The 25120-nt window shown below is 35.9% G+C and overlaps 1 protein-coding gene across 1 annotated transcript in view; it reads right to left on the bottom strand.

Annotated features, from left to right (window-relative positions):
* Positions 1-969: 969 nt before the first annotated feature.
* Positions 970-25120, bottom strand: part of LOC121429843 (zinc finger protein DZIP1L-like) — a 28604-nt gene continuing 4453 nt past the window's right edge. The window contains exons 2-23 of the mRNA XM_041627088.1: positions 22519-22729; positions 21968-22137; positions 21013-21216; positions 20191-20310; positions 19071-19205; positions 18274-18357; positions 16958-17063; positions 16011-16126; positions 15310-15522; positions 14484-14552; positions 12932-13043; positions 10848-10946; positions 9055-9117; positions 7915-8006; positions 7047-7233; positions 6398-6680; positions 4888-5068; positions 3976-4092; positions 3254-3415; positions 2668-2783; positions 1786-1865; positions 970-1391 (exon numbers count right to left, since the gene is read on the bottom strand). Of these exons, the coding sequence (XP_041483022.1) occupies positions 1297-1391; positions 1786-1865; positions 2668-2783; positions 3254-3415; positions 3976-4092; positions 4888-5068; positions 6398-6680; positions 7047-7233; positions 7915-8006; positions 9055-9117; positions 10848-10946; positions 12932-13043; positions 14484-14552; positions 15310-15522; positions 16011-16126; positions 16958-17063; positions 18274-18357; positions 19071-19205; positions 20191-20310; positions 21013-21216; positions 21968-22137; positions 22519-22693 (2979 nt within the window). The 5' untranslated portion in view covers positions 22694-22729 and the 3' untranslated portion in view covers positions 970-1296. The remainder of the gene's footprint in view (positions 1392-1785; positions 1866-2667; positions 2784-3253; positions 3416-3975; positions 4093-4887; positions 5069-6397; positions 6681-7046; positions 7234-7914; positions 8007-9054; positions 9118-10847; positions 10947-12931; positions 13044-14483; positions 14553-15309; positions 15523-16010; positions 16127-16957; positions 17064-18273; positions 18358-19070; positions 19206-20190; positions 20311-21012; positions 21217-21967; positions 22138-22518; positions 22730-25120) is intronic.

Here is a 25120-nt window from a genome sequence, read left to right as displayed (position 1 = left end):
TCGGCTGCGACTTGAAGCCAATTTCGGTTTTACTCCAACCACAAGGCTTGCAGAATAGCATGATAAGATTTTATTACTTCTAGCAATATGCCGAACTTCTTGGAATTTCATACATGTATCTAAAGCAAAATGCAATTTTTCAAAAATCAAATTTGCACAACTTCAAATACATCTTGATCATTACCAATTTTGCTTGGATTATATCTGTATCATGTTAACAGCACTGAACACTGCAAAAAAATATGCCGAACTTTGAAGGATGATAAAACCATGTCCAAACCACTGATGTCAATACAAGGGACAATCCCTTTCTCCAAAATAATCAAATACACCAATTTTATCAATAAATCAAAAGGCAAAAAGAAGCTGCTGTGAACTGCTTATCTAAAAAAAGAGCCAATGGAGTAAATAAGAGAGTCAAAAGGGGCCTAAGCTTTCGATCCTAGCAGAATCTTCTTTGGATGCAAAATGACCAAAGATTCTGCTAGGATCAACAGCTTATGCCCCTTTTGACTCTCTTAATAAATTAAAAGGTAGAAACTGAAACTGTGTAAATGGATAGCTGATACAGATGAGGTAGACTATTACCAAAAAATTGAATACAATAGAATTATGAAAAAAAGATCCTCAAACCATAACAGAATTGCAATCAAAGATATCTGATCCATCAAACAACACAGACCATAATGTCTATAAATATTTTTATCAGAAGTTATTGCATAATACCTAAATGCTGTTTCATTATCAAAGAGAATATTTTGTGGTAAACCCCATTTGACATCTATGGTGATTTTTGGACTGTCATGTGGAATTAATAATAAAATTTGTATTTTCACAGCTAAGTAATCCCAACATGGCAAGGCATCAATCCACACTTTGCCAACCTCCACCCAGGTGTTAAATAGGAACCTTGTAGATTGTGATAGCATATGTCTTATACCTAGCAATTGAGTTTCAAAAGTCGGAATGCTCCCTAGTGGAGAAAGTGCATACATTGTGTGCAAGAATCCGATGACCGGTGTAATATATCTGTAAACCACTTCTAGAGACGTTCCGATGTATTAAGTGCTTATTGTTTTATCTAGGCGTTGTGGCATGTTCCTTTAATCCAAGCTACATTGAAAAAGTTATATATTGATGCAGAGAGATTCAAGCTCCTATCAAGTCTCTCGGATGGCGACTATTAGGTCGGCTCCAGACATGAATAATCATAGCTAAAACATGTCTGCAAAAATGAATACTGAACTGGATTCCTTACACTTGATAAGTCACATAAACTTGAGACACTTCAGACCATCAGCCCAATTCGTCGATGTCGAAATCGTCGTCATCATCAAAGTCAGTCACCGAGACTAGGGAGCTTTTCCCGGTACCAGTTCCATTAGCTTTGGCTGAAAGAACAGAGCAAACAAGAAAAATATTGAAAAGAAAAACTGCCTTTCTTATGTAGCACTATGGTACATAGGCACTAATGTCCTTTGGCAAGGCATTTATCTAAATTTGCCACTCTCCACCCATGTGTAGTAAATGGGAACCCAGTAGGATGGAATTTCTTGAAAGTTCAAGAACCTGATTATGGTAGCTACACTAAAGCAGGTGTAATAGTATGTAACACTTAGAAAGATTTATTAAGCACTATATAAATGATGCATCATCATCATCATATCATCGTTTTATCCCAACCAAGGAGTTTTTGTGTTAATTCACTATTTGCATACAGACAAAGGCATTGGTATTTCATGAACAGTCAGACAAGTTACTATACACAAGTTAGTGTGATCTCACCTTTTGAGGAGCCCCACATACTGGTATTATATGTATTACTAGACATCTCAGTATCATTGGATCTCTTCCCTGTCCTGGGTCTGGAGAGGAAAATAAGATTAAATAGAAAAATTAAAAACATACATAATAGGGAGGAATGACAATATTTGAAACTATTGTACTAAAATAAATAATAGTAATATAGGATTTGTATAGCGCACGTATCCACCTTGCTAGGTGCTCAAGGCATTCCTATATTACCCCGGCTAAGCTAGTCTACCGATTCCCGTGCGCACAGCTTACATAAGTATAGGCAGAGCTGACAATCTTAGAATTAAAAACATAATTTCAAGCTGTTCAGAATGACATCATTCAGACTGGGGGAGGTTACTGCCTTTGATATGTGTAGATTGTAAACCTGTTGTAGGAATGACTGAGTATGCACAAGGGTGAAGATTTGAAAGCAATTTCTTACAAAAATCTAATAAAAAAAACACCCTGTCTGACTGCTCCTAATATTCTCTGATATATGTTCAGCTGCAGGGGAAATATAAACAGGAGCTTGGAGGTGAATATACCACTTAAAAAACCACCATGACCCATCAGGGATGCCAGTTTTCAGGCAAAAGCCTGAATTCAGGCTCTGGCCATTTATTTTCAGGCCATAGTTTCAGCATTTTTGTGTACAAAATATGGTATTCTAGGTGATTTTCATGCCCTCTGATCAATTCCAACTGGCATCCCTAAACCATGAAAACAAAAATAAGAGCCACTGATATTCCAATAGGATCCACTGTAACCTGGAAGGCTGTAGCATATTTTGGCAGGTGTGTGCAAAAAAGTAGCCCGGGGAAAAAACCCCAACAAATCATTAAAGTTAGCCTTGATATGTTGGATACTCACGCTGGTGTAGGGCTGGTTGGTTTCTGTGCAGACCCTGAGAAGCTATCACCCAAAGAAGACACAGATAGACTTCCAGAATCATCGAAATCATCATCAAGACCAGCATCAGGGATTGTCTGTGGGAAAGGGATAAAAGAAATTGAAAATTCAACAACAACAAAAATAATGATAAGAACATGCATTTATATAGAGCCATCTATCTAAATATTATCTATTTAGAGTTACAATATTGTTACCCTGGCTTTAGCTTGACCTGCCTTCAAGGAATTTATCCTGCCAGGTACACAATCACCTCACCTGGGTTGAGTGCAGAACAATGTGGGTAAATTTCCCTTTACACAAGCCTTGATTCAGAAGCTTCAAATTTGGAAGTACTTTGCAAAAGCATATCGGCAAAACCAGTGTTTAATATAAAGATAACCAAAGGGGGACAATTAAAGTGGTCTTTATGAGCAGGTCACTCTCATACACTTTAAATGGAGAGACTATCAATGGGAAACCAAATTTGTGGTCTTCATAGACAGGTTGTCCTCCTATACAAGAGGTGGCTTAAGCAGATTTGACCGTAATCAATGATTAGACCTACCGGTATCCTAGGAGTAGGGGATGGTGAGGGGGTCCGGGGTGCTGGCTGGGGTGGCTTTGTGCTACCGGCTCCTATGTCCACACCCCCGACTGGTTTACGACCCTTCTGCCGTCCACTCAGCTGAAGCTCAATACTCCTGGTCAAACTGGACACCATTGGACCCTGAAGGGGGGGGGGGGTTGTCAGAATGGATGAAGAATGTGAGTGGTTATCTTGACTTTGTAATTCATCAACAATTGTTTCGTTTTTGCAGGTACCAACTCTTAAAAAGGATAATTAATTTTATCAAACAAGTAAGACAATTAGGAAACAAAAAAAGAGAGAGGGTAAAATGTGGAAGGATGTGCCTGGATGTTACAAAGCAGAATACAGCATGTAAAAAAAAAAGATATCTCAATACACTTCTATATATTTCCTTTTCATACTTAATCATATTTTCAATACTTCCTTTTTCTGGAGGGGGGGTCTATTAACATAAACATCTTTAAATAGACATCACTCCCCCTGAAGAAGAATATGCAAATGAGTAGCAAAAATATATAACGTATGGTCTATCATACGTTAAAATAAAATTGAAAGGCGATCCATAATTCATTCAAACACATAATTACAATGGTTTTATCAAAAGCATATGGAATAAGACTAATCTCCAGTAAAGAGTTTATTAGAGGACCCCAACAGAAGTTAATTGACGGTTCCCTTGAGAGACCATACTTTCTTACCTGAGGCTGACGAACAGATGTGACTGGTTTAGAAGCTGGAGCAGGGTCTGGTTTGGCTTCCTCTAAATCACTGATATCTTCCGAATCCCACTCACTCTCATCATCTTCATCATCACCCTAAAATAAATCAAAACATTTTAAGGAACTGACATGATTTGTTCATCTGGGCACAAGGTTCTCAAAATCTTCATCAGTGCAATTCCATAAGATAATCAAACATCTTGAATATCCAACCCTAATTTTCTGTTCTTACTTCACTTCATGAAGTGCCATAGACATGATAATTTGGGGCATTATTGAAGAAAAAAATCCATATCCATATTAATATTTGGTTGAAATAGAAATCTGAAATCGAAATACTAAAAGTTTAATTTGTCCAATTGATCGTGGACCTGGAAGCTATTGTGCAGTGCCAGATCGATGACGACCTATCCCTTAAATGTTGAACGCCAAACAGGGTAGCAGCAACTCCCTTTTTTTACTTCTTTTGGTCTGATGTGGCTGGGGTTTGAACTCCAGACCTCTCAGTTGTGAGACGAATGCTCTACCAACTGAGCCAACTCTTCGCATTCCATATGAACTAGAAAACAAAATTACTTTTATGGAACTGTCTAGCGGTATCAATCGAACTGAACATGGACCGTGGGGCTGTTTCATAAAACGGTTTAAAAAATTACAAATAATTTTACAAACTGTTACGATGAATCCCATGTAGCTGTTTTAGCATCTAAGACCATGTTACCGACCCGTATATAGTTGTGTTATTTTACAAACAGCTTTATGAAGCAGTACTCAGGTCTAGTTGGGACATGTGAATGAGTGTTTCTCATTTAAGTTGCGACTTGTCCATTTTCAATTGATCCTGTTCAATTTTTTTTTCTTTTTTAGAATTAAATTAAAGTGCTACCATACCTCGGTATTACCATGATGAAACCCATTAGTGGCTGGCTGCCCATGTGCCGCTGGTCTAGGTGGAACGTTAGGAGTCTTATAGTGCTCTTCTGCTTCATCGTCTTCTTCAAAACTTTCACTTTCTTCCTCTTCTTCACTCTCTTCCTCCTCCTCCTCCTCTTCACTTTCATCTTCAAATGATCTAGAAGATAAAACCAGAATAATATTAAGATACTTGCATTATAAAAGCCTTCTAGAAAGCAACGTACATTATCATTTTTTTGTTAAAGGAGAAGTCCACCCCAACAAAAACCTGATTTGAATTAAAAGAGAAAAATTCAACAAGCATAACACTGAAAATTTCATCAAAATCGGATGTAAAATAAGAAAGTTATGGCATTTTTAAGTTTGGCTTCATTTCACAAAACAGTTATATGCACATCTCGGTCGGTATGCAAATGAAGAACTGATGACATCACTCACTCACTATTTCTTTTGTATTTTATTACATGAAATATGAAATATTTTTATTTTCTCGTCATTGTCATGTGAAATGAAGTTTCATTCCTCCCTGAACACGTGGAATTCCATTATTTTAACATTTTGTGCTTCAGGCAAGGAAGTCCTAATCGTCAAATTTGTAAAAATTGAAATATTGTATAATTCAAACAATAAAAAAACAAAAGACATAGTGAGTGAGAGACATCATCGACTGTCTCATTTGGATGTAACTGGCTCGTTCATGTAACTATTTTGTTAAAAATAAGCGAAACTTTGAAATGTCATAACTTTATTATTTTACATCCGATTTTGATGACATTTTCAGCATTGTGCTTGTCTGATTTTTCTCCATTGATTCAAATCAACATTTTTCTGAGGTGGACTTGACCTTTACTGTAGCAAAATACACTACAACCCCTACTTCACAGAGAACAGTTCGTAGAAAAAACTTGCCAATATTCAGTCATCGAGTGGTCTTTAATGGGTCTCCTTTCTGTGGAATGAGGGCTTACAGAAATGATGACATGTTTATCCTAATAATAATAATAATGATATTGTCCATTGATATAGTGCAGCTACTATACACTTGGTACTTGGTATCATATTATTAGCCTGGCTGTAGCTGAGCTGCCATATACATGTAAGCACTGAAGCATTCAAGGAATAAATTTTAACACTCTGATTCAAAGTCTGAAGACTAATCCACTGGGCCACAACGCTTCACCACATTTGTATTGTAAAAATATATAGAAGGCTTTGATATAACAATGACAGGAAAAAACATAATTGGCTTATGGTAGATTGACTACGAGAAAACAAAAATTATGCTATGAAGTTAATTCAAATGATCAACTCAGGAAGGCATTTCATCAAGATTATCATCTGAAAAGTTCTCTGACAACTTTCCTTGATAAGCAAAGGTGTCAGACTGTTACTATAGTAACCATTGGATAAAACAGATTTTGTTGAAAAAACATCCAATCAGTTCTTTCATGAAAAACTACCCAGATGTCTATGGGAAAATACTCACACTCTGACATTGGATTTGGGGGTGTTGCCCTGCCCCTTGGAAGCCATGCCCTTGCCCCGCCCACTATTCAATGCCGGGCTCCTTGGGGCTACCGGTGGGCCAGACCTGACCTGACCGGGGGATAGCTTCTTGGCCGCTGCCTGAGGCTGCTGCTTTGGTTGCTGTCTCTGTTTTTGCTGGTTCTTCTGCTGCTGAAGCTGTTTCCCGGTTGGTTTGCTCTTTGAGGATACCTTGTGCGATCGAGGAGGGGGAGTGACTGACTGCAGTCGGGGCTGGGGTGACGCTGTTGAGGAACAAAAGAATGCTTGAACAGAAACATCATTCAAATACCGAAAAGGCCTAAAGATATCACATGAACAAATATATATAGTACAATGAAAATTACCTAATGATCCACATTGAAATACTATTACCACTTACTGAAAATGCATACTAATATACCCTAAATGGAATCTTTAAATGTTCAAGGAAATTTTAAAGGGTCTACTTATCTACTAGTCAAAGGGTTTCAAAACCCTACCAATAAACCTGTATACAGAAATCTTCACAACCTTACACGATGACTAAACTAGAAATATGTAACATGGAACCAATATTGTATTTCCAGTGTCTTTTCAAATTGAACCTGGAAATATCAATCAGTATTTACCTGAGCGGCCGCCCTTGCCAACGGGTGATACACTCCTCCTGAGTTCTGCTGCCTTGCGATCTATCTCTCTCTTGAAACGCTCTCTGATGTCATAGAACTTGCTGTGTTGCTTGGCCAGCTGCTGGCGTTCTTGTTTCAAGACTCTGATCTTATTCTCCAGGGATTGTGACGAGATACCTCTCATTCCCTAGATGGTGACAAAAACATGGCCATGTAACATAAACCTTAGTAATTGATTGTACATGTAGGGGTGATTTCTACAATTGATTGCATTGATTATTGTGTATATTAAGTTGTAGAAATAAGCCTATGATCAATTGCTAAACTTTGTGTCAAGGGGGGCCCTGCCCAAGTAAAAGGTAATGGGATCAAAGAAGTCTCACTTTTGGGGTGAAATTCAACTTAGAAGGGACAAATACTGCAAACCTGATTTGATTATTTGACTTGTAGAACAATGAATTATGCAGACTTGACTGTGTTTTCATAGAAAATGTCAAGTAATACAGAACCTACAAAATATAAAATGATTTTTTTAGTAAAGATTTAGGAATCACTATCAAAACAATTAGCATAGTCAACCTTGCCAAATCTGTTGTGACTGAAGAAGTAGCTTGTACTTTAAATAAAAATGTTTGAAATAAGAAGTGTTAGAAAAATAGAATATGGCGTAGGCAAGCTTGATTTCATTATAACAATGAAAAAGTAAAAAAAAATTGGAATATAATTAATGAGAGAAAATAACCTGAAAAGACATTCAACTTGAACAATTATTTTACTTACGCAAGTTTGACATGGGAAAAGTTGTCATATATGGGAGCTCTATTTCAATGTAACAATCAATATAAAATATCAGAAGAAAGATTCTCACCTCAGGAACTCCTCTCTTTTCCATATTCTTCTGCAAGACACCGGTCAGTTCTTCTTTCAATCCTTCCATAATACGATCTTTGTTTTTCGCAACTGTAAATTAGAACAAATTAATTATGCTTTTGACCATCCAAGCATCCTGTGTGACCATCCACTCTGTAAAACATTTACATCAGTTACTGCTCCATCTGGCAAGATTTGAAGATTACTAATTCAAAAAGCCGTACTTTTTCAATCATATTACTTGAATTGAAGGAAAATGGTCTAAGCATTCTCAAAATCTTTTTTTTCACATTTCATTGCAGAAATTCAGTATTCTATAAACAGGATTGTCTTCATCAAAAAGGTGGTAAACATTTTTGATAAAATATGATTGTTAACTTGCTAACTTGGTTACAAGTATATATCTTGATTCAGGAAAGCCAGGAATGATTTTACAAATTACAATGGAAAATACAGCACAGAGATGAGAAAATACCACTTTACTGACCTAATCTATAAGCAAACCAATATTAATACTTTTTTTGTAGAAAATTTCTTTTGAGTAAAATAGAATATCACAATCACATCAGAAAAGACACAAGGAGTATACGGTCACAGTAACTACATAACGTTAACCTCTGAAATGAAAAAGCATAAAAAAGGTGAGAGTAGACTTGAAGAGGAAAAACGTTTGCTCTAGACAATAAATTGCCCTGATATGTCAAATAAAAGTAAACAATAATAAATGTATCAAAGACTGGAGCACACAATAGACAGGTAAGCAAGGAGCATTTTATATCAACATACAATTCTAAAAGACCATTTATACAAGTACACACTTCAATTTCCTCCAGCATGATCAAATTTGTGCATGCACTTGATCTCAGTGGGCAACTTATCGCATTGAGCCATTTTCTTGCTGTTTCTCTCCCTTTTTATAGCCATTTTGTGGTTGTTTTGTAGCCCTCATGAATAACGGCGAGAAAACAGTAAATGATGTCCATTTAGATTTCTCTGGACATGAGCACATGAAACGGCTAAAAAAATAGCTTCAAGACGACAAATTTTGTCAGTTTGGAACTTTGATCACTATGGATAACCCTTCGGCAGCACACCCATCCTACAGAAAAAAAAACACGCTCTAAGGGGGTCTACCCACATGTATTGAGTTGATCTTGAGGTTGATGTCCATTCATTCCATCTAGCTCATCATCATCAATATCTGATCAGAGAAAGAAGGAGGAAAACCAACCAATACACAAACACAAATCACTTAAAGCAAATACATATAATAGCTGATAATATTGAATAATGACATGAACATGCTATAAACCAGGACAAATTAGAGTAAAAAGGAAGTTTATTGATGGCATGCCACCAAAAGTTCAGCACGAATTGGGTTGGGTACTTGGGTTTGGTAAAAATATCATAAATGTAAAATTAGCAAACAAGTAAGTAACAAAATACAAAAGTTGCAGATGGGTTCAATTATATGAATAAAAGACATGAGTAGTAGAATTAACCAGTTGTCTCAAGATGGATCAAACGTGAGACAACTGGTTAATTCTACTACTCAATTCTTCGCCACGATGAACCTCTTCCACATCAAAAGAAGACATGCGCCTTAATTCATTTCCTGCTATACATCATGTAGCATATAAGATATTCCTGACTTGTCGAAAAGTAGTAAAATGGGGGCAAACTGAACCTTACATGTATGTTTGCCAAGGTGACATATCACAAATAATGTAACTCAGAGATCAGATTTTCACCTTTATTTCATTATATTAACTTTACTCAATATAGACATTGTGTATCCTTTGTTAATCGCAGTTCACTGAATAAAAGATCAATTTCTAAGTACCTACTGATTTGATAAATATCACCTTTACATTAATAAGTACTAAAGTACTTGGCTTCCATTAATGAACACTGCACTGACTGAAATGCATATTTCATATGCTAAAATATACAGAGTGCTAGTAACTTCACAATTTCTAAAATAATCATTATTTCAGACCTTAGTAAAAAGGAAAGCAAATGGCAAAATGCATTACAATCATTAAAAGTAATAGTAAAAAATGTGTGTATGTGGAAAAGTTAGGCAAAGTGTCAGTATTAAAAAGGGAAAATGTTTAAGAACTGTATGATGTTAGAAGGAGGTGGAGTGTAATTGTTAAAAATGAGCAAAAATCTCATAGAAATGGAATGGGTTAGTAAAATCCTCAAAACCTCAAATCCATGTAAAAAAAAATTATAAAAAATAACTTGTACAGAATAGAAATCCCAGTGGGTGTAAATCACTGCCAAATGATTTCTTCAAACAAAATTTTCAAAATGATCCCTAAAAGTCGGTATTCTATTTCAGGTTTCCAGATAAAACTTGCAAAAATAAGAAATCAGATATAATATGTAAAATAAATAAATGCAGCGTGTTTAAAATTCCTCATGGATATTGCGCTGGCCCGAATTCAAACTACTTGCAACTCTGATAATTTAAATGTGAGATTCATCTGCAAAATGCAAGAAAGTGAAAGCAACTTTGGAAATCATGAAAATTAAAATCCCTGAAGTTGAAAAAAAGTTGACAATAAAAAATAAACAACATTTTTGTATATTTGTTAGAGAAATCATAATGTCTCTGATAAAACTTTAATATTTCATTTTTCTAATTGGTACTGTAAATTTTTGCGATATTCTTTTTTCCATTAGAGGGTTGCATTGAAAAATATTTTTTTCATGTACATGTACATTATATTTTTTCTTTTATCTCTCAGCCTCAATGCATTCCAATAATTTTTTGCAGTTAGTATTAATATCTACAATCTAAAGGAAGTAAAAGTTAATCAGCAGATCTCTGATAAGCAGTAATCATCCTGCTAGTTATTAGAGATCACCAGTTAAGTCTTCCCCAATTAATTTTGTTACAACAAGAGGGGGCGCCATGCTGACCTGATTCGGGAAGATTGTAAGACGGATGCGTGCCAGTCAGCCATGATTCCGACTCTTGTAAGACACGTGATAAGGTATCCATTCCTTCAATGGAATTCTCTGTTTCATATCAGGAGCATCGATACCATCATCATCATCATGAAATAAGGTAATAGACAGGAATGATTGAAATAGACAGAACATGAGGAATTGGATGAGTCAAAATAAACATGATATAATAGTATGGATCAACTCACTTTAGTCACTATATAAATAATTATCCCTATTTTAAGATTGTCCACCCAAGAAAGGATGTATTTCCCATATTTATATATTATTCATTTTATTCTGAAACACGAAAGACTTGTGAAACAAGGAACTAAATAAAGATATGAGCAAAATCAAGTCATATTGCCTTTGAGATTATATAAGATTAAAAATATGGAATAAAGAAACTGTACCATTTACAGATCCAATTGTCACAGAAACATAAAATTGATTAAAAGAGAACTAAACACAAACTACCAACAGTGAGTGGTAATTTAGGAAGTTGAGGATTTATCGCAGCAAATAATGTATGGTGTACTGCAGTGAATGTTTGATATTCATTTGGTCTATGAGCAAGTTGGTCTACTTTTCGCTTCTCAGATTGTCTAATAATGCATGGGCTAAACCCACTTGGTCTAATTATCTAATTCATAATGTAATGAATAATTTGGTCTACACTTCACTAGGTCTAATACCCACTAAGTCTAATTCTAAATGAATCTATTGCCCAAGTGGTCTCATTCTACTATTTCTACTCATTATTTTGTAATTCATCAAATGAAAATTTGATTCATACACAGTTTCATCTAATCATGGACTAAGAAGTATTAGTCCGATTAGATATTAGACAAAATGATCAAAGCCTGACTGGAATTTAGAAAAATGGCAAATGAGCTAAATGGCAATTATACCTAAGGATTAGTAGATGAGCTGGTCAGAGAGGATCTAGAATTAGACCATGTGGGATAAGACGTAACTGACAGGAGACAAAGTGGGTGTAAACCAATTGGCAATTTACTTTAATAATGAACATGTATAGTATGTGTCATATGAAACGTAAACGTGAGATACTTTCTAAATGAGGTATATTCTGAGGTGGTTGGTGATCAAATGAAAATCACATGGTGGTGTCTGCATTTTTTGAAGATGATTTTATGGATTGTGAATTGATCCAAAGAAAACAGTATGAATGTGCATTCACAAGGCAACACAACAATAGTCATAGCGTCTGCTGCCTATATACTTGTAAAGCTGTGCTGACTTTTAACAATATCTAAATCACTTTGGAAAATTCCTTTTCAATACTCTGTGAATTTGGTGATTTTATATGACTGGAATACCAACACATCATTCTGGGAAAAATATAATTCTGATCGTGTATTTACATTAAAATTATACAAATTTGATAAGCAATTCTGATTGTTCAAGAACTGATTTATTAGTTCCTAATTGTATTATGTCCTGGGTAAAAAAAAAATGTATAAAATACGTAGAGAAACTTAATGTCATACAAGGAAATATATTGTCGTTGAATAAAATGACATTATTTCTATGAAATAAATTATTCATTGAAACCTATCAAAAGTTTAGGTATTGTAAAACCATTTTGCATTTAATTCTGAGTGTGAAGAAAGTAAAATCTTTGTCAAGGACACCATACAGGAGAATAAAAATGAAGAAATAAAAAAAATAATAAAGAGAAAAATCTAAAACAATCAATGTCTAACATAATATGCACATTCCTAATAGTGAAAACAAGCCAAAATGCAAGTAAATAATCCTATGGAAGTTCAACAAACCACTCCAAGGTCCACAAAGACATGTTACTACATAACACAATGAAAGCCCTAAATCTGGGATATTTATAAAAGTCCCCACTTAAGAAGACACATACATGACTCCTAACATTGCATGTGTCAACTTGTGAAACAATGCATGATGCACAAAAGCGGCAAGCCATGCAAGTACATGTGAGAAACTACTCAGTAACAACAACAACCCATGCAACAAAGAGAGACAGAAAAGGAACAAAATTGAGATCTGAGAAGTGCACTCACCCTGCCCGGTATCCATCTCTTCGTCTGATTCTGGTTCCATCGGGGACGGGGTTGGTATCTTCATTCTCGTCGGAGGTGAAGACCGAGGTTCTACTACCTCATAGTGTTTGGACTAGGAAGAAGGTGGGGTAAGAGGAAGAAATACAAATATGTGAAACAGGGGTCCCGAAGAAATTTGAAAACAGAATTCCATGACTTTACCATAACTAAATTGCTGCTTTCCATGACTTAAGACGTAAGCATTTTGATACAACAGGATACCGAAATTGCTATGTCCAGGTGAATAGAATAGCATATCAATGTTCCATTTCTACTTCGAATGCATGGCATGCTACTCTTACATTGGACTAGGCAAAGTGCAAAATACCAGTCGCTAATGGATGCATCATTTTCCAGGCGATGTAATGAAAAGTACAATTCAAAAGAATGTATGAAAAAAAAAATCAAGGTTGATGCTATCTCATTGAACATTACAGCACCATGCCATTAGAACTCAACTGACCTTCTTCTGATCATGCACAATATGAAACTAGAACTGGCTTATTGGTTTGAAAATGACCCAACATTTGGCTTGAATGCCACGCTTGTTTTGTCAATTTTTCAGCAATTACACAGGTGTGCATTTAATTGGAATCTGTTTGAGCTAATTTCAAGATTGTTACATGTACCATGATCAAGAGTTCCCACAAGTAGCCATGGTTGGAGGAAACACAATAAAAACCTGTGCATCAAACCATGATCAAATATTGTTTTAATGGTCTGATGCACATGTTTCCCATTGTTATATCCTCCAACATGGCTGCTTTTGACATGAACACTCTCCGGGCATTTATTCTTAAATTTCGCAAATCCCTCCAGAGTGTCGGTCATTATTCCGGGTTATTATGTTATTTGATGACATACTGCTCTCACAATGGTGCTTTCTGTTCTCAAAATCTAATTTTCTCTTAAAACATTGTGTCTCCTTCACATACAGCATTACTGATCTTACACAACCCTCGCCTATCTGATATGCGCCAGGCTATAGTGGGCAAGTTACTGGTCGCCCGAAGCAGAATGACGGGCGAGGCCCGAGCGCCTATCATCACTGGTAAAGTCGTCAATATGCATATATGGTTATCATATGCGTGACATATTTTTTTATTATGCTTCATTCATGAGATAACCCTTATATGGCGATCAACTGTATTTTTTAACCAATCAAATATCATCGCAGTCTACGTCACGTTCAAGCCTCGTCGCTTATTGGTCCGTGTTCGCGGACAGTTATGAATATTTATATTGAACCTTAGTTGGAGGTTCGTAGAAGTTCGTACAATTCTACGAACGGATCAAGGTAAATAACCAGTGATGATAGGCGCTCGGGCTGCACCCTTGCCCGTCAGTGGTTTGCCCACTAGCCAGACGCATATCGGATAGGCTAACACAACCCTTAATCAACTTGGGAGAATAACCACCAATCCCCTTTTGGCAATTCATACAATTATTTTTATTATTTTTATTAATGCAAGTGTTAAACCTAAAACCTCCAATTCTTCGTCTTGATACTTACAGCTTTGACTTTCAATTCTTTAATCTTTTCCTCTTTGCCTTTGAGCTGTCTTTCATAATCCTTGTTTTTCTAATGAAAAAAAACAAAGGGAAGAATACAAAATATCTGTTGATTGAGGGAGAGAGCATATGGCTAATCATTTAATATCATTTCAATATTATGATGTATCTACACACCAAACATTATGAAAATCTGTCAAATATTTTCAACTCAACACATGTAAACCAAATTAGTGAACGACAGATGTTCAAAAAAAAAGGCTGACAGACAGGTTGAGCACTCTGACTCTTATTCTGAAGCATAGTTAAAACTTAGGCCAGTCTCTATACTAAAATTATCGGAAGCTGAAAATGTCAACATTTTGTTTACATTGTAATATATTTTGGGGGTTTACCTTGTTCTTTCCCAATGCTTTAATGGTGAAGAAAACTATTTTAGTTATTATTTACAGACAGTCATGAATGATTCGGGTGTCAATTGAGCAGCGCTGGTACATAAGCCTCTACTCGTAGATATATTTGTGTCACAATAGGCTATCCACATTTAAACCACAAATAGAACTCAGATTTAACGGTAAACCTAAAATAAGGATGAGTCGTTAACTTTGCCTAATTAAGAACTACAAACTTACCTTCAAAAGATCCTGAATTTAGTTATTATTCCTAATCATTTATAAATGATTCAAATGTCAAAATAGTTGATAGATTAAAACCTGTACCCAAGTGGCTTTCCATAGTTAAACCACAAGTTTAGACCAGAGTTAAGATTGAATCCAACTTCAGAAAATGAGCATTTAACTTCACCTTCTTTAAAACTACAATCTCACCTTTAGGAGATCCTGAAGCTGTTTCTGATACTTGGCTCCTTTCTTATCGCCTCCTTCTCTTTCTATATCAAGAAGTTCTTTGGTCTGTTTTAACAACGCTTTCAATTCCTTCACTTCTTCTTTATGAGATGATTTTATTTCCTTCTGTTTCTTCTTCCACTCATCCTCCTTCGTCTTCAGGTCATTCACCATCTTCGTTTGGACTGTTGAAATCTTTAAAATGGATATAAAACAGTGTGAGATTGAAAACCCTTGTAAGATCCCATCCAGTGCCAGGAGAGTGATTGCATAGCACTTTGGTATCCCCTGCAACTGAATATGGCCATGAATTTTGTGCATATTCTCTGAGGGAGGGGGGGGGGGACCCAGTGTAGTGGTCCACCTGCACTCCCCCAATCAGTTATAATGGGGCGAGAGACCTGCAGGTCACAGTGATTCAGTTCGCTTTTCGCCTCCCGGGCACAGGTGACACCAAATAATTAAAAATTAATAATAATGAGTTGTACGAACTTGCATTCAATTCCAAATGAAGTATAAGTCAAGAAATCAAATTTAAATCCTTTGTATAAACACAAATTTTAATTGATTTGTGTAAAATGCAACTCAACTTTCATGTTACGCCTGTTACGCTTCATTTTGGTACAAGGCTTGAATTGCAACTAATTTTAAGTTTCTTGCAAGGTCCTGGTAGAAATACTCACCTCTGTTTGGAGTTCTTCTTTTAATCTGTTCATCTCTTTCTCTTGTTTCTTACTCCGTCGTTTATATTCCTCCAGCTCATCCTCATCTACTACCTTACCTAGCATTGATTGTTTACCTACAGGGACAGATCACAAAGTAATATCATTTTTACTTATAGTGTGCTATTCCCATTAGGTCCAACGAGCTTGCAACAAAATTAAATTGTGTGCAATTAGGTAACCTTTCATCTACAAACTGCTGAAAATGGGGATTAATGTCTTTCTAAGAAGAGCAAAATGGGACAGCTGTAAAAAAAAAGAAGAAAAAAAGTTGATTATTGCAAGGAATTTCTTCAATGCAATATAATTTATAACATGTGAATGGAAATTACAGTTGTCTAGACTAGAAAAATGTTTCATGAACCATCTTGTCAGTGATTTTCACAGACAAATTTGCTCTCAACAATCAGATGCAGGGATTTCAGTAGCTTATAACAAATAGTAAGTGAAAATCACTGATAAATCATGATGTGCTCCCCTGGACATCAACAAGAGTTAAAGACACTGCTATGCTTTCAATTGCATTGCAAGCATAGATTGTAGAAGGCACGTTCATAATACAAGGTACATGTATACATGTAGATAAGGAAAGATTGATTACAAAGCAGCAAAAGAATATACAGGGGCTATTTTAATTTGTTTTAATTTCAAGATGTTAAATAGATCACCACTGGTTCCAACATTCAACATAATTTAGAATGGATAGAAGCAAAATTGTAGAAATATTATTTTCCCCATCACCATAATACTGTGCTTTTCAAAAATTTCCCCATATTTGCTATTGCATTTCTTTGTCAAACATTTAATGTTATTTTTCTCATCATGTTCTTTTATTTGTTCAAGATGATTAGCGGGTAGAAAACTTCTGTGGAATGTAAAATAATAAACTTGAAAAAAAAAATACTCACCAAGTTTTGATTGGATATTTTCCAAAGCAGTTTGGGAAGACGTGTATTTATCATGCATCTCCTTCAGCTCCTTCATGAACATATTCTGCATCTTTTCCATTTCAACCTTAAATACACAAGATGATGATGATAATCATATACGCAAATTTTTTTGAGAACCTTTTTTGAATTAGAATGTTTCTAAGCACTGCAAACTATTACCCCGGCTTTACCATGGCTACATTGATCAGGTACTTGAGCATTCAATACAATAAGATTACAATGACAAATTTATTTGCTTATTGATGTACAATAACACAATTTGAAATATTGTACGCAACAATTAAACTTGATACATTTCCATTTGCAAATTGTAGCCACATAGAAATTAAATTATATTTTCTCATTCATCTTACTACTTACTCAATATCAAATATGAAAAAAATAAAAACAAAAAAAATGTGCATGATATATAAAGGAAACTACAAACTGCATGTATATATTGTCTAATTCCAAAACAAAACCATTACACATCTGGTGACACTCCACTTTACACATTTTCAAGTGTTTAAGTTTCAACATATACAGCTTATATCAGCTAACTTGCAAACTAGAAGAACAAAACTTCAAACAAATTCCAGGAAGAGATATGAATCATTTAAAGGAGAAATATACAAACAGATAAAATCAGAATTATTTTTAACTTTTCCTCATTTTCCTTCCTCTAAATGTCTTACTCAAATTTCTAAGAGTTTAGCACAAAGAATCCAGTACAGATAGAGAGTCTTTTGCTATTGTTTATTCTGTAGTACAAATCAAAATTGAAAAAATGACAAAGCACTGCATAAACAGATTTTCACCTTAAAATCAAAACTCACTTGCCAGAAGTGATTGATCTGCCAGTAAAAACAATGACCATTGGGAAAAATAGAAATGGTGCTGATATGAATACAAAATAATGTTTTTCTCCTAATATACACAAAAGCAGAAACAGGCTGGGTGATTTTTTTAACTTCAGCTTTAATGCCACAATCTTCCTCCAGTGACATCTACCAATTGTTAAAATGAGTGGATCAGTGATCAAATTTTGCAAAAAAAAAAAAAATTGCTGAAGAGAAAAATTTAATACCATGAAACTACAAATAGAAGACCACTGATGTCTGAAAATAATCAGTCATTCAAGCCTCTTCAGAAACTTTTTTTTAACAACCCTAAAGAGAGAGAGAGAGTCAAGAAGATTAAGGGGAGACCATTATCTCCTATCCTACTACGAAACCAATATAACGTTGAACTTCATTAAAAAAAAACACAAGTGTTAAATACAAAGATATGTTCACCTTTTGAAAATTCAGCTGTTCATGTTTCCATCTCTCTAGTTCCTTCCGATGTTGCTCTTCTACTTTCTCTGTTTCTCCCTGGTTCTATTTAGTAAACAATATGCAAAGTAATAAATAATTTATATTCATAATAATCAACACTTTTCCATGATGCTCAAGTCATAGAGGCTTTCTAGATCACCCCTTGATATTTCATCGGATTTATCTGCTTTTTATTTTAAAAAAAATCTTGTCCAACATCTGTTATTTAATTCTTATTTCTCATACACCTTGAGCATCCTGGAGAATAGAATTTGTGCTTTACCATGTTGTTATTATTAATTATTATCATTTTGAAAAGCTCACACCACAATTTTTAATGAATTTCTATTCTTTTGAAGCTAAATTGAGGAAGCCAAGTCAATGATTTCAAGTTACAAGCATATTCCTAGAAAAGCATATGATAGCTAGACCAAATGGAACACAAAAATTAAACATTTTTTGGTTTTATTGATTACCATATTACGAGAGGATATGATGGGTAAAAATAAATATAAAAGAATTATGCTGTGGGCAACCAGCAAAGATATTCATTGCAATTTGTTTAACCAACCTACCTGGGGGCTGTTTCATAAAGCTCTGCGTAAGTTAAGAGCAACCGGTGAACCTTTCTTACGCGCTAAACCATCGCCAATTAACTTAATGGTGAATACCATTTAGACCTAGGGTCTACCATAAGAAAGGATCACCAGTCGTTCTTAAAGTCGCTCTTAACTTAGGAACACCCACCAGATATATCATTTCACCATCATGCTTACCTGTTTTTGTTGGAGTGCTAACTTGATTTGTTCTTGCGCTCTGTCTCTCTCCTCCGCTACTTGTGATTCTGAGAATTTTAATCTCTCCCGGAGTTCATCTAGTTCTTTCTCTAACTTTTCACTCACTTCATCCACCTTCAGAAATATAAACAAAATGTGTAATTTAGAGGGGTGAAATAAATTTTGCAATTGATTCACTTTGTTGTGGAGATGGTAGTTATTTTACCTGATTGCTACTAAAGAATGTAAACCTTAAAGGAAGTAACCAGAGGACCAATGGTTTTGACACTTCTCAGAGGGACCTGGTTATGAGGATGAATGCCTTACCAAGGGGCATTAGCACTCAGACTAAGAATTAATCCTTGGTCACCATATCATGAGATCATAGCTCTACCAACTAAGCTTTTAAAACTTTACAAATTCATACTATTTACTATAAGATGCTGTCACAGTCCACGCCTAGCCTTGGCTACATCATAGAATTTTCAATTACTGAAAGGGTCGAGCCAAAAAGTCTGGTCTAATTTAGCACTGCTTCTAGGAGCAACTGACACGTCCGGACCAGACGTAGACCAGAGAATTACTGAAAGCAAGCAGCGTTAAATCCAGGACCAAGTTCCTTGCATGGTCACAGGTCACTTGATAACTGCGTGGAATACTAAGCTTTTCCCAATGCTACCTGTCAGTCAGATGCGGGTATGTGTAGTAACTACACTCCCTTTTAAACTAATTCTTTGAAAGGGCCATCGCAAAAGAAGCAAAGTTTACTAATCTTTTGCTGGAATGTCAACTACCATTATAACAGTGAAAATTATGCTTTTTGATTGGCTCTTCCAATGAAAGATAAATTAAATGGTGCCAAGGGGAACATTTCATAAAACAAAGAATTAGTGATTTTCACCTACCATTGTTATAGGCTACCAAAATCTATGCATATCATTGGCTCAGAGCAAATTTGAAAATGAAAATCATTTTGTGTTTCATGAACCAATTCCCTGTAGTGAAAGGATAACTGATAGGTTTATTGGAGTACTGAAAGATTTCTTTTTTAAAAATAATTTTCAAGATTTTCACCAATCGGGTGACCTTGGAATTCTAATAATTTGTAGGTTTAACTTACCTTTCTAGCAGTGATGTTATCATCAGCCTGTGGAGGTCTTGGTGTAAACTCTGGATGCTTGCGTTGCATGTGAGATTGGAGGTAGGCTAGGTTAAAGAAGGCCTTCTGGCAGTACATACACTGTAATGCAAAATTTTATCAATTGTCAATGTCATGTAAGAACTGTTCAAACAAATAGCAAGAAGCACAAATGAGCAATACACCAAAAAGACAAGTGCTTCAACATCCTATGACTTGATTGGCCTATACAGTATGCTATGGCTGAAACAAGTGAAATATACATGCTGGAAAATAAAGAGAATCATACTAAAGTTTTATCTAGCTTTTCAATCTTATAAAAATGTAGTGGCTATTGAAAATTTTTCTGTAAAAAAATAAATAAATGAGACAGGTGTACATACCTCACACCCTATCTAAGTAAGGTTTTTAGTTTTCTTTAAAAAGAGCTTTTGAGCATATATCTTATATATTGAGAGACTGAATATCACAAAGTTACATACAGTACAAAAATCATATTCGAAAATTTTCAGCCTTTCTGTGTTCTGACCTTAAGGGACGAGTATTTGCAAATCATATTCACTAATTATTCATTAATTTCAAAATGAGATCAAATGCGGTCTATAGCACCATGGACCTACAGATAGCAGCACTCATAAATGCAGATTATTCTGGTCCTCGACCTTTCATTAATTAATTTTTGTCAGTTATATTTGCCTATAGTCCACCCCAATAAATTTATGAAAGGGGTTTTGAATGTTTTTTTTTTCTTATTAGCACTATTTCCACTATTATAAGTTTAATCCTTGAATCTATTTGAATCACCTTATGATAATTATTAGCTGTAGCTTGGATGAGGCTCTGTTGGTTTTTGAGTAGTTTCTTTCTCTTGTGTGACTCCTGTTTGACCTTCTGTAGCTCCTCCCCTAATCTAGAAAGCTCCATCTTGGTTGCTTCATGGTCAACATGAAGCTGCTGAACCCTCTCCTCTGCTATGCTTGTATTATGGGCCATCACCTCCTGAGAATGCTGCAGAAAGAATGGAGGAATATCTTATCATTATACACCCCAGGGATTGGAGAGTGTACATCATACACACGCTAACCTTTAACCTCCTGAGAATACCACAGATGTAGAGAAAGAATACTTCCCAGGGAGTGAAGGATGTACATCATATGCAGGCAAACCTTCAAGGAATCCCATGAAAGGATTAATATCATGGTCCATCACCTCCAGAGAATACTACAGATGTGAAGGAACTACAGGGAAAATATGGAGAATGAATACTCCCAACGGAGTGAAGAATGTACATCATACGCAGGCTAACCTTAAATGAATATAATGACAGGAACTATTATGGGACATCATGTCTTTATATCCTATGGATGTGAAATGACAAAGAAGGGAATAATGGGAAATGAATACTCCCAAGGAAGTGGAGAATGAGCGCCATATGCAAATACAATGAAAACTTACATTAATATGGTATCAGGAAATATTATAGTCCATGAACTCCTGAGAATGGTCCAAATGTTTGAAGGGGATGTAAATGATTGAATCATGCATCAAATTGTAAAAGTGCAAAATTTATTTTGAGTGCTTGAAAGTGCCAGATACTATTTTTTTTCTCTCCCTCTTTTGTTGGGAGAAATTGTACTGTTCCAACTTTCAAACCATTTTTAAAGTAAAAAACAACAGACTCAATAAGATAAAATTGGATGTCTTGGCAGGCATGAAATGTTCAAGTCTTTGGACAGGATAAGAACAAGTATACACTTACAAGAAGATACTGAATAATGAGTTGGGCAAGCTTGAAGACCGTCACAAAGTTCTGATCAACCATCCTGGTATCGACCTCTCTCTCAATGTCGCAGAACGTGATACCCATAATAGAATCTTGTAAACTACTCACATCCAGATCCCTCATGATACGGTCCACATCGATGGATGCTGGATGGAAGCAATCAATAACAAGATCATTATCATTTCATTTTCTGCTATCATTTTGTTCTGGAACATTTCTTAGTGGTGGCATGTTAAATCTTTTTTTTTCTGTGTTGCATTATCAAACGATAACAGGTAAAGAGGATCTAGAATCTTGTAGGGAAGACACATACAAATATGTTTCATGGAGGAAAGATTTTATTTCTATTCTATTCTGGGTTTTTTTCTTTGTAACATGATCTGATTATCATTTTGGATTTGCTTTGTCCTTCCTTTTCAAGGATAAACATTTTCATTCTGTTCCCAATTATACACTCTATGTAAATATTATAGGTAATATTTTTGAAATGTTTTTTTTTTATTGAGCATGTTCATTATAAAACTCACCAATTTTCTTCCAGTCAATCCTCTCATTGCGGCTCCTGAACATAAATCCTTGCATTCCATTTCCAGGCACGGAACCGACATGTGGCTGTGCCCCACTGCCCCCTGCGTAACCATTGGTGTAGCCGTGGGGTAGACCCCCTCTTGGTGAAGGCATAAAGGGCATGTTAATACTCATGGTCCCATGGATGAATGAAACTGGTAGTGGTCAATTCTGGACATAAATCAAAAATATAAAAAACAGAACAAGGAGTTTAATATAATCAAGCAAGATGTGATCACAAGTTCGGCACTACCTGCTCGTGCTATGCGTATTGTCTCTGACCTTTTTTGTGTAAAAAAAATTTATAAAGCATTTTGCGTGTGGAGCGTACGGAAAAACTAGTTTTGTATGTTTGATATTTCTATGTCAGGTTTAATTTTTCTTAAGGTGATTATCATGCTCTTTATATTTTGCATTACATATTTATTTTGTCAAGTTTTCAGAATTAGTGGGGCAGAGATAAATTATGCTTCCCCCCCCCATATTCTCGGGGCAATAGTCCCCTGCTCCCTCCACAATCTATTGAAGCCTCTGTCTTTGGTTATGATTTCGTACCCATGGGCATGGCATACATTGTATTAATGTTGTAAGTTAGAGCAATTACGGGATCGGAGTTCGGTTCGGAAGTTTTGCTCCTAAAATCGGAATCGGTTCGGATATCGGATCGGAAGATATTCAAAAACAAAAAAAAATCATTAAAATTTGTATGTGGCCGGCGCGTGGACAAATGCGGCACGCTACACTGATGGCAGAATTTGTTTTGATCTCCGACAAAAGCGGAGGAAGAAGATGATGAGTTGTTTTGATCTCCGACATAATCGGAGGAAGGAAAATAAGATAATGACGTTCCAGCGCGCGACACTACCGCCGATCAACGATAGGCCTCTTCTCTAAAACATCGTGGTGATGGCGGAGGTAATCGTAAACTCTTAAAGGTCGCATGACCTCCCGAAAAAGACGCATTATTATCCAGAGTTGTTTACCATGATATTCACCTTCTCTACAACATCATAGTGATGGCGGAGGTAATTGTAATCTCATAAAGGTCACAGGACCTCCCGAAAATACGCATTATTATCAAGAGTTGTTTACCGTGATATTCACCTTCTCTACAACATCGTAGTGATGGCGGAGGTAATCGTAAACTCTTAAAGGTCGCATGACCTCCCGAAAAAGACGCATTATTATCCAGAGTTGTTTACCATGATATTCACCTTCTCTACAACATCGTAGTGATGGCGGAGGTAATCGTAAACTCTTAAAGGTCGCATGACCTCCCGAAAAAGACGCATTATTATCCAGAGTTGTTTACCATGATATTCACCTTCTCTACAACATCGTAGTGATGGCGGAGGTAATCGTAAACTCTTAAAGGTCGCATGACCTCCCGAAAAAGACGCATTATTATCCAGAGTTGTTTACCATGATATTCACCTTCTCTACAACATCGTAGTGATGGCGGAGGTAATCGTAAACTCTTAAAGGTCGCATGACCTCCCGAAAAAGACGCATTATTATCAAGAGATGTTTACCGTGATATTCACCTTCTCTACAACATCGTAGTGATGGCGGAGGTAATCGTAAACTCTTAAAGGTCGCATGACCTCCCGAAAAAGACGCATTATTATCCAGAGTTGTTTACCATGATATTCACCTTCTCTACAACATCGTAGTGATGGCGGAGGTAATCGTAAACTCTTAAAGGTCGCATGACCTCCCGAAAAAGACGCATTATTATCAAGAGTTGTTTACCGTGATATTCACCTTCTCTACAACATCGTAGTGATGGCGGAGGTAATCGTAAACTCTTAACCCTATCTAGGCCGGGGGGGGGCCTCGGAGGCCCCCCTCAACAAATCGCGCAATATTTTTGCCGCGCAAAATTTTTTGACCGCGCCACTCGCTGACTTTTTACTTTCAAGTCTTGCGCAACTTTTGAGACCAACTTTGCGTCCTCCGGGTATGTGGTTCCGAAATTACGCAACATTATGTAAGTGCATGTCAGACCAAAAATTGCTCAAAAACGTGATTTCGTGTACAAAGTCAATGCAAATTGTGTTTTCAACCAAAATTCATAAATGTATGATTATTTTTAGTTTTGCTGCTCTAAATGTATTTATTTTATGCTTTTTATGATCACAGAAGAGTCCCCAACAAATTTCATTGAAAAAACAATGAAAAACAAAAGGTCAAAAAACAAAGAAATACATAAGAAATTGCAAAAAACAATAAAATACATAAGAAAATGATTTGATATCGCAATTTTTTTCATGTACACTTGCTAAGAACACCACAAAGAGTTTCAATACCAAAAATTAGTACATTTGGAGCTTTATTTAGGGAGTTAGAGGAAAAAGTATGATTTCGCATACTAATTACGCATAATCACTTAATAGCGATTCGCACGAAAAAAATTACTATACAATCTTGGAGATTATGTCCCAGGCAACCAGCATGCCAATTTTCGGCGCGATCGCGCGGTCAACGGCCGAGATCTTAGGGGGGGGCCTGGGAGGCCCCCCCCGGCCATATGAACTCCCAAAATACCCCGGCCTAGATAGG

Source organism: Lytechinus variegatus, chromosome 16 (assembly GCF_018143015.1).
Source record: "Lytechinus variegatus isolate NC3 chromosome 16, Lvar_3.0, whole genome shotgun sequence".
Taxonomy (NCBI): domain Eukaryota; kingdom Metazoa; phylum Echinodermata; class Echinoidea; order Temnopleuroida; family Toxopneustidae; genus Lytechinus; species Lytechinus variegatus.
This window is presented reverse-complemented; position numbering and strand designations above follow the sequence as displayed.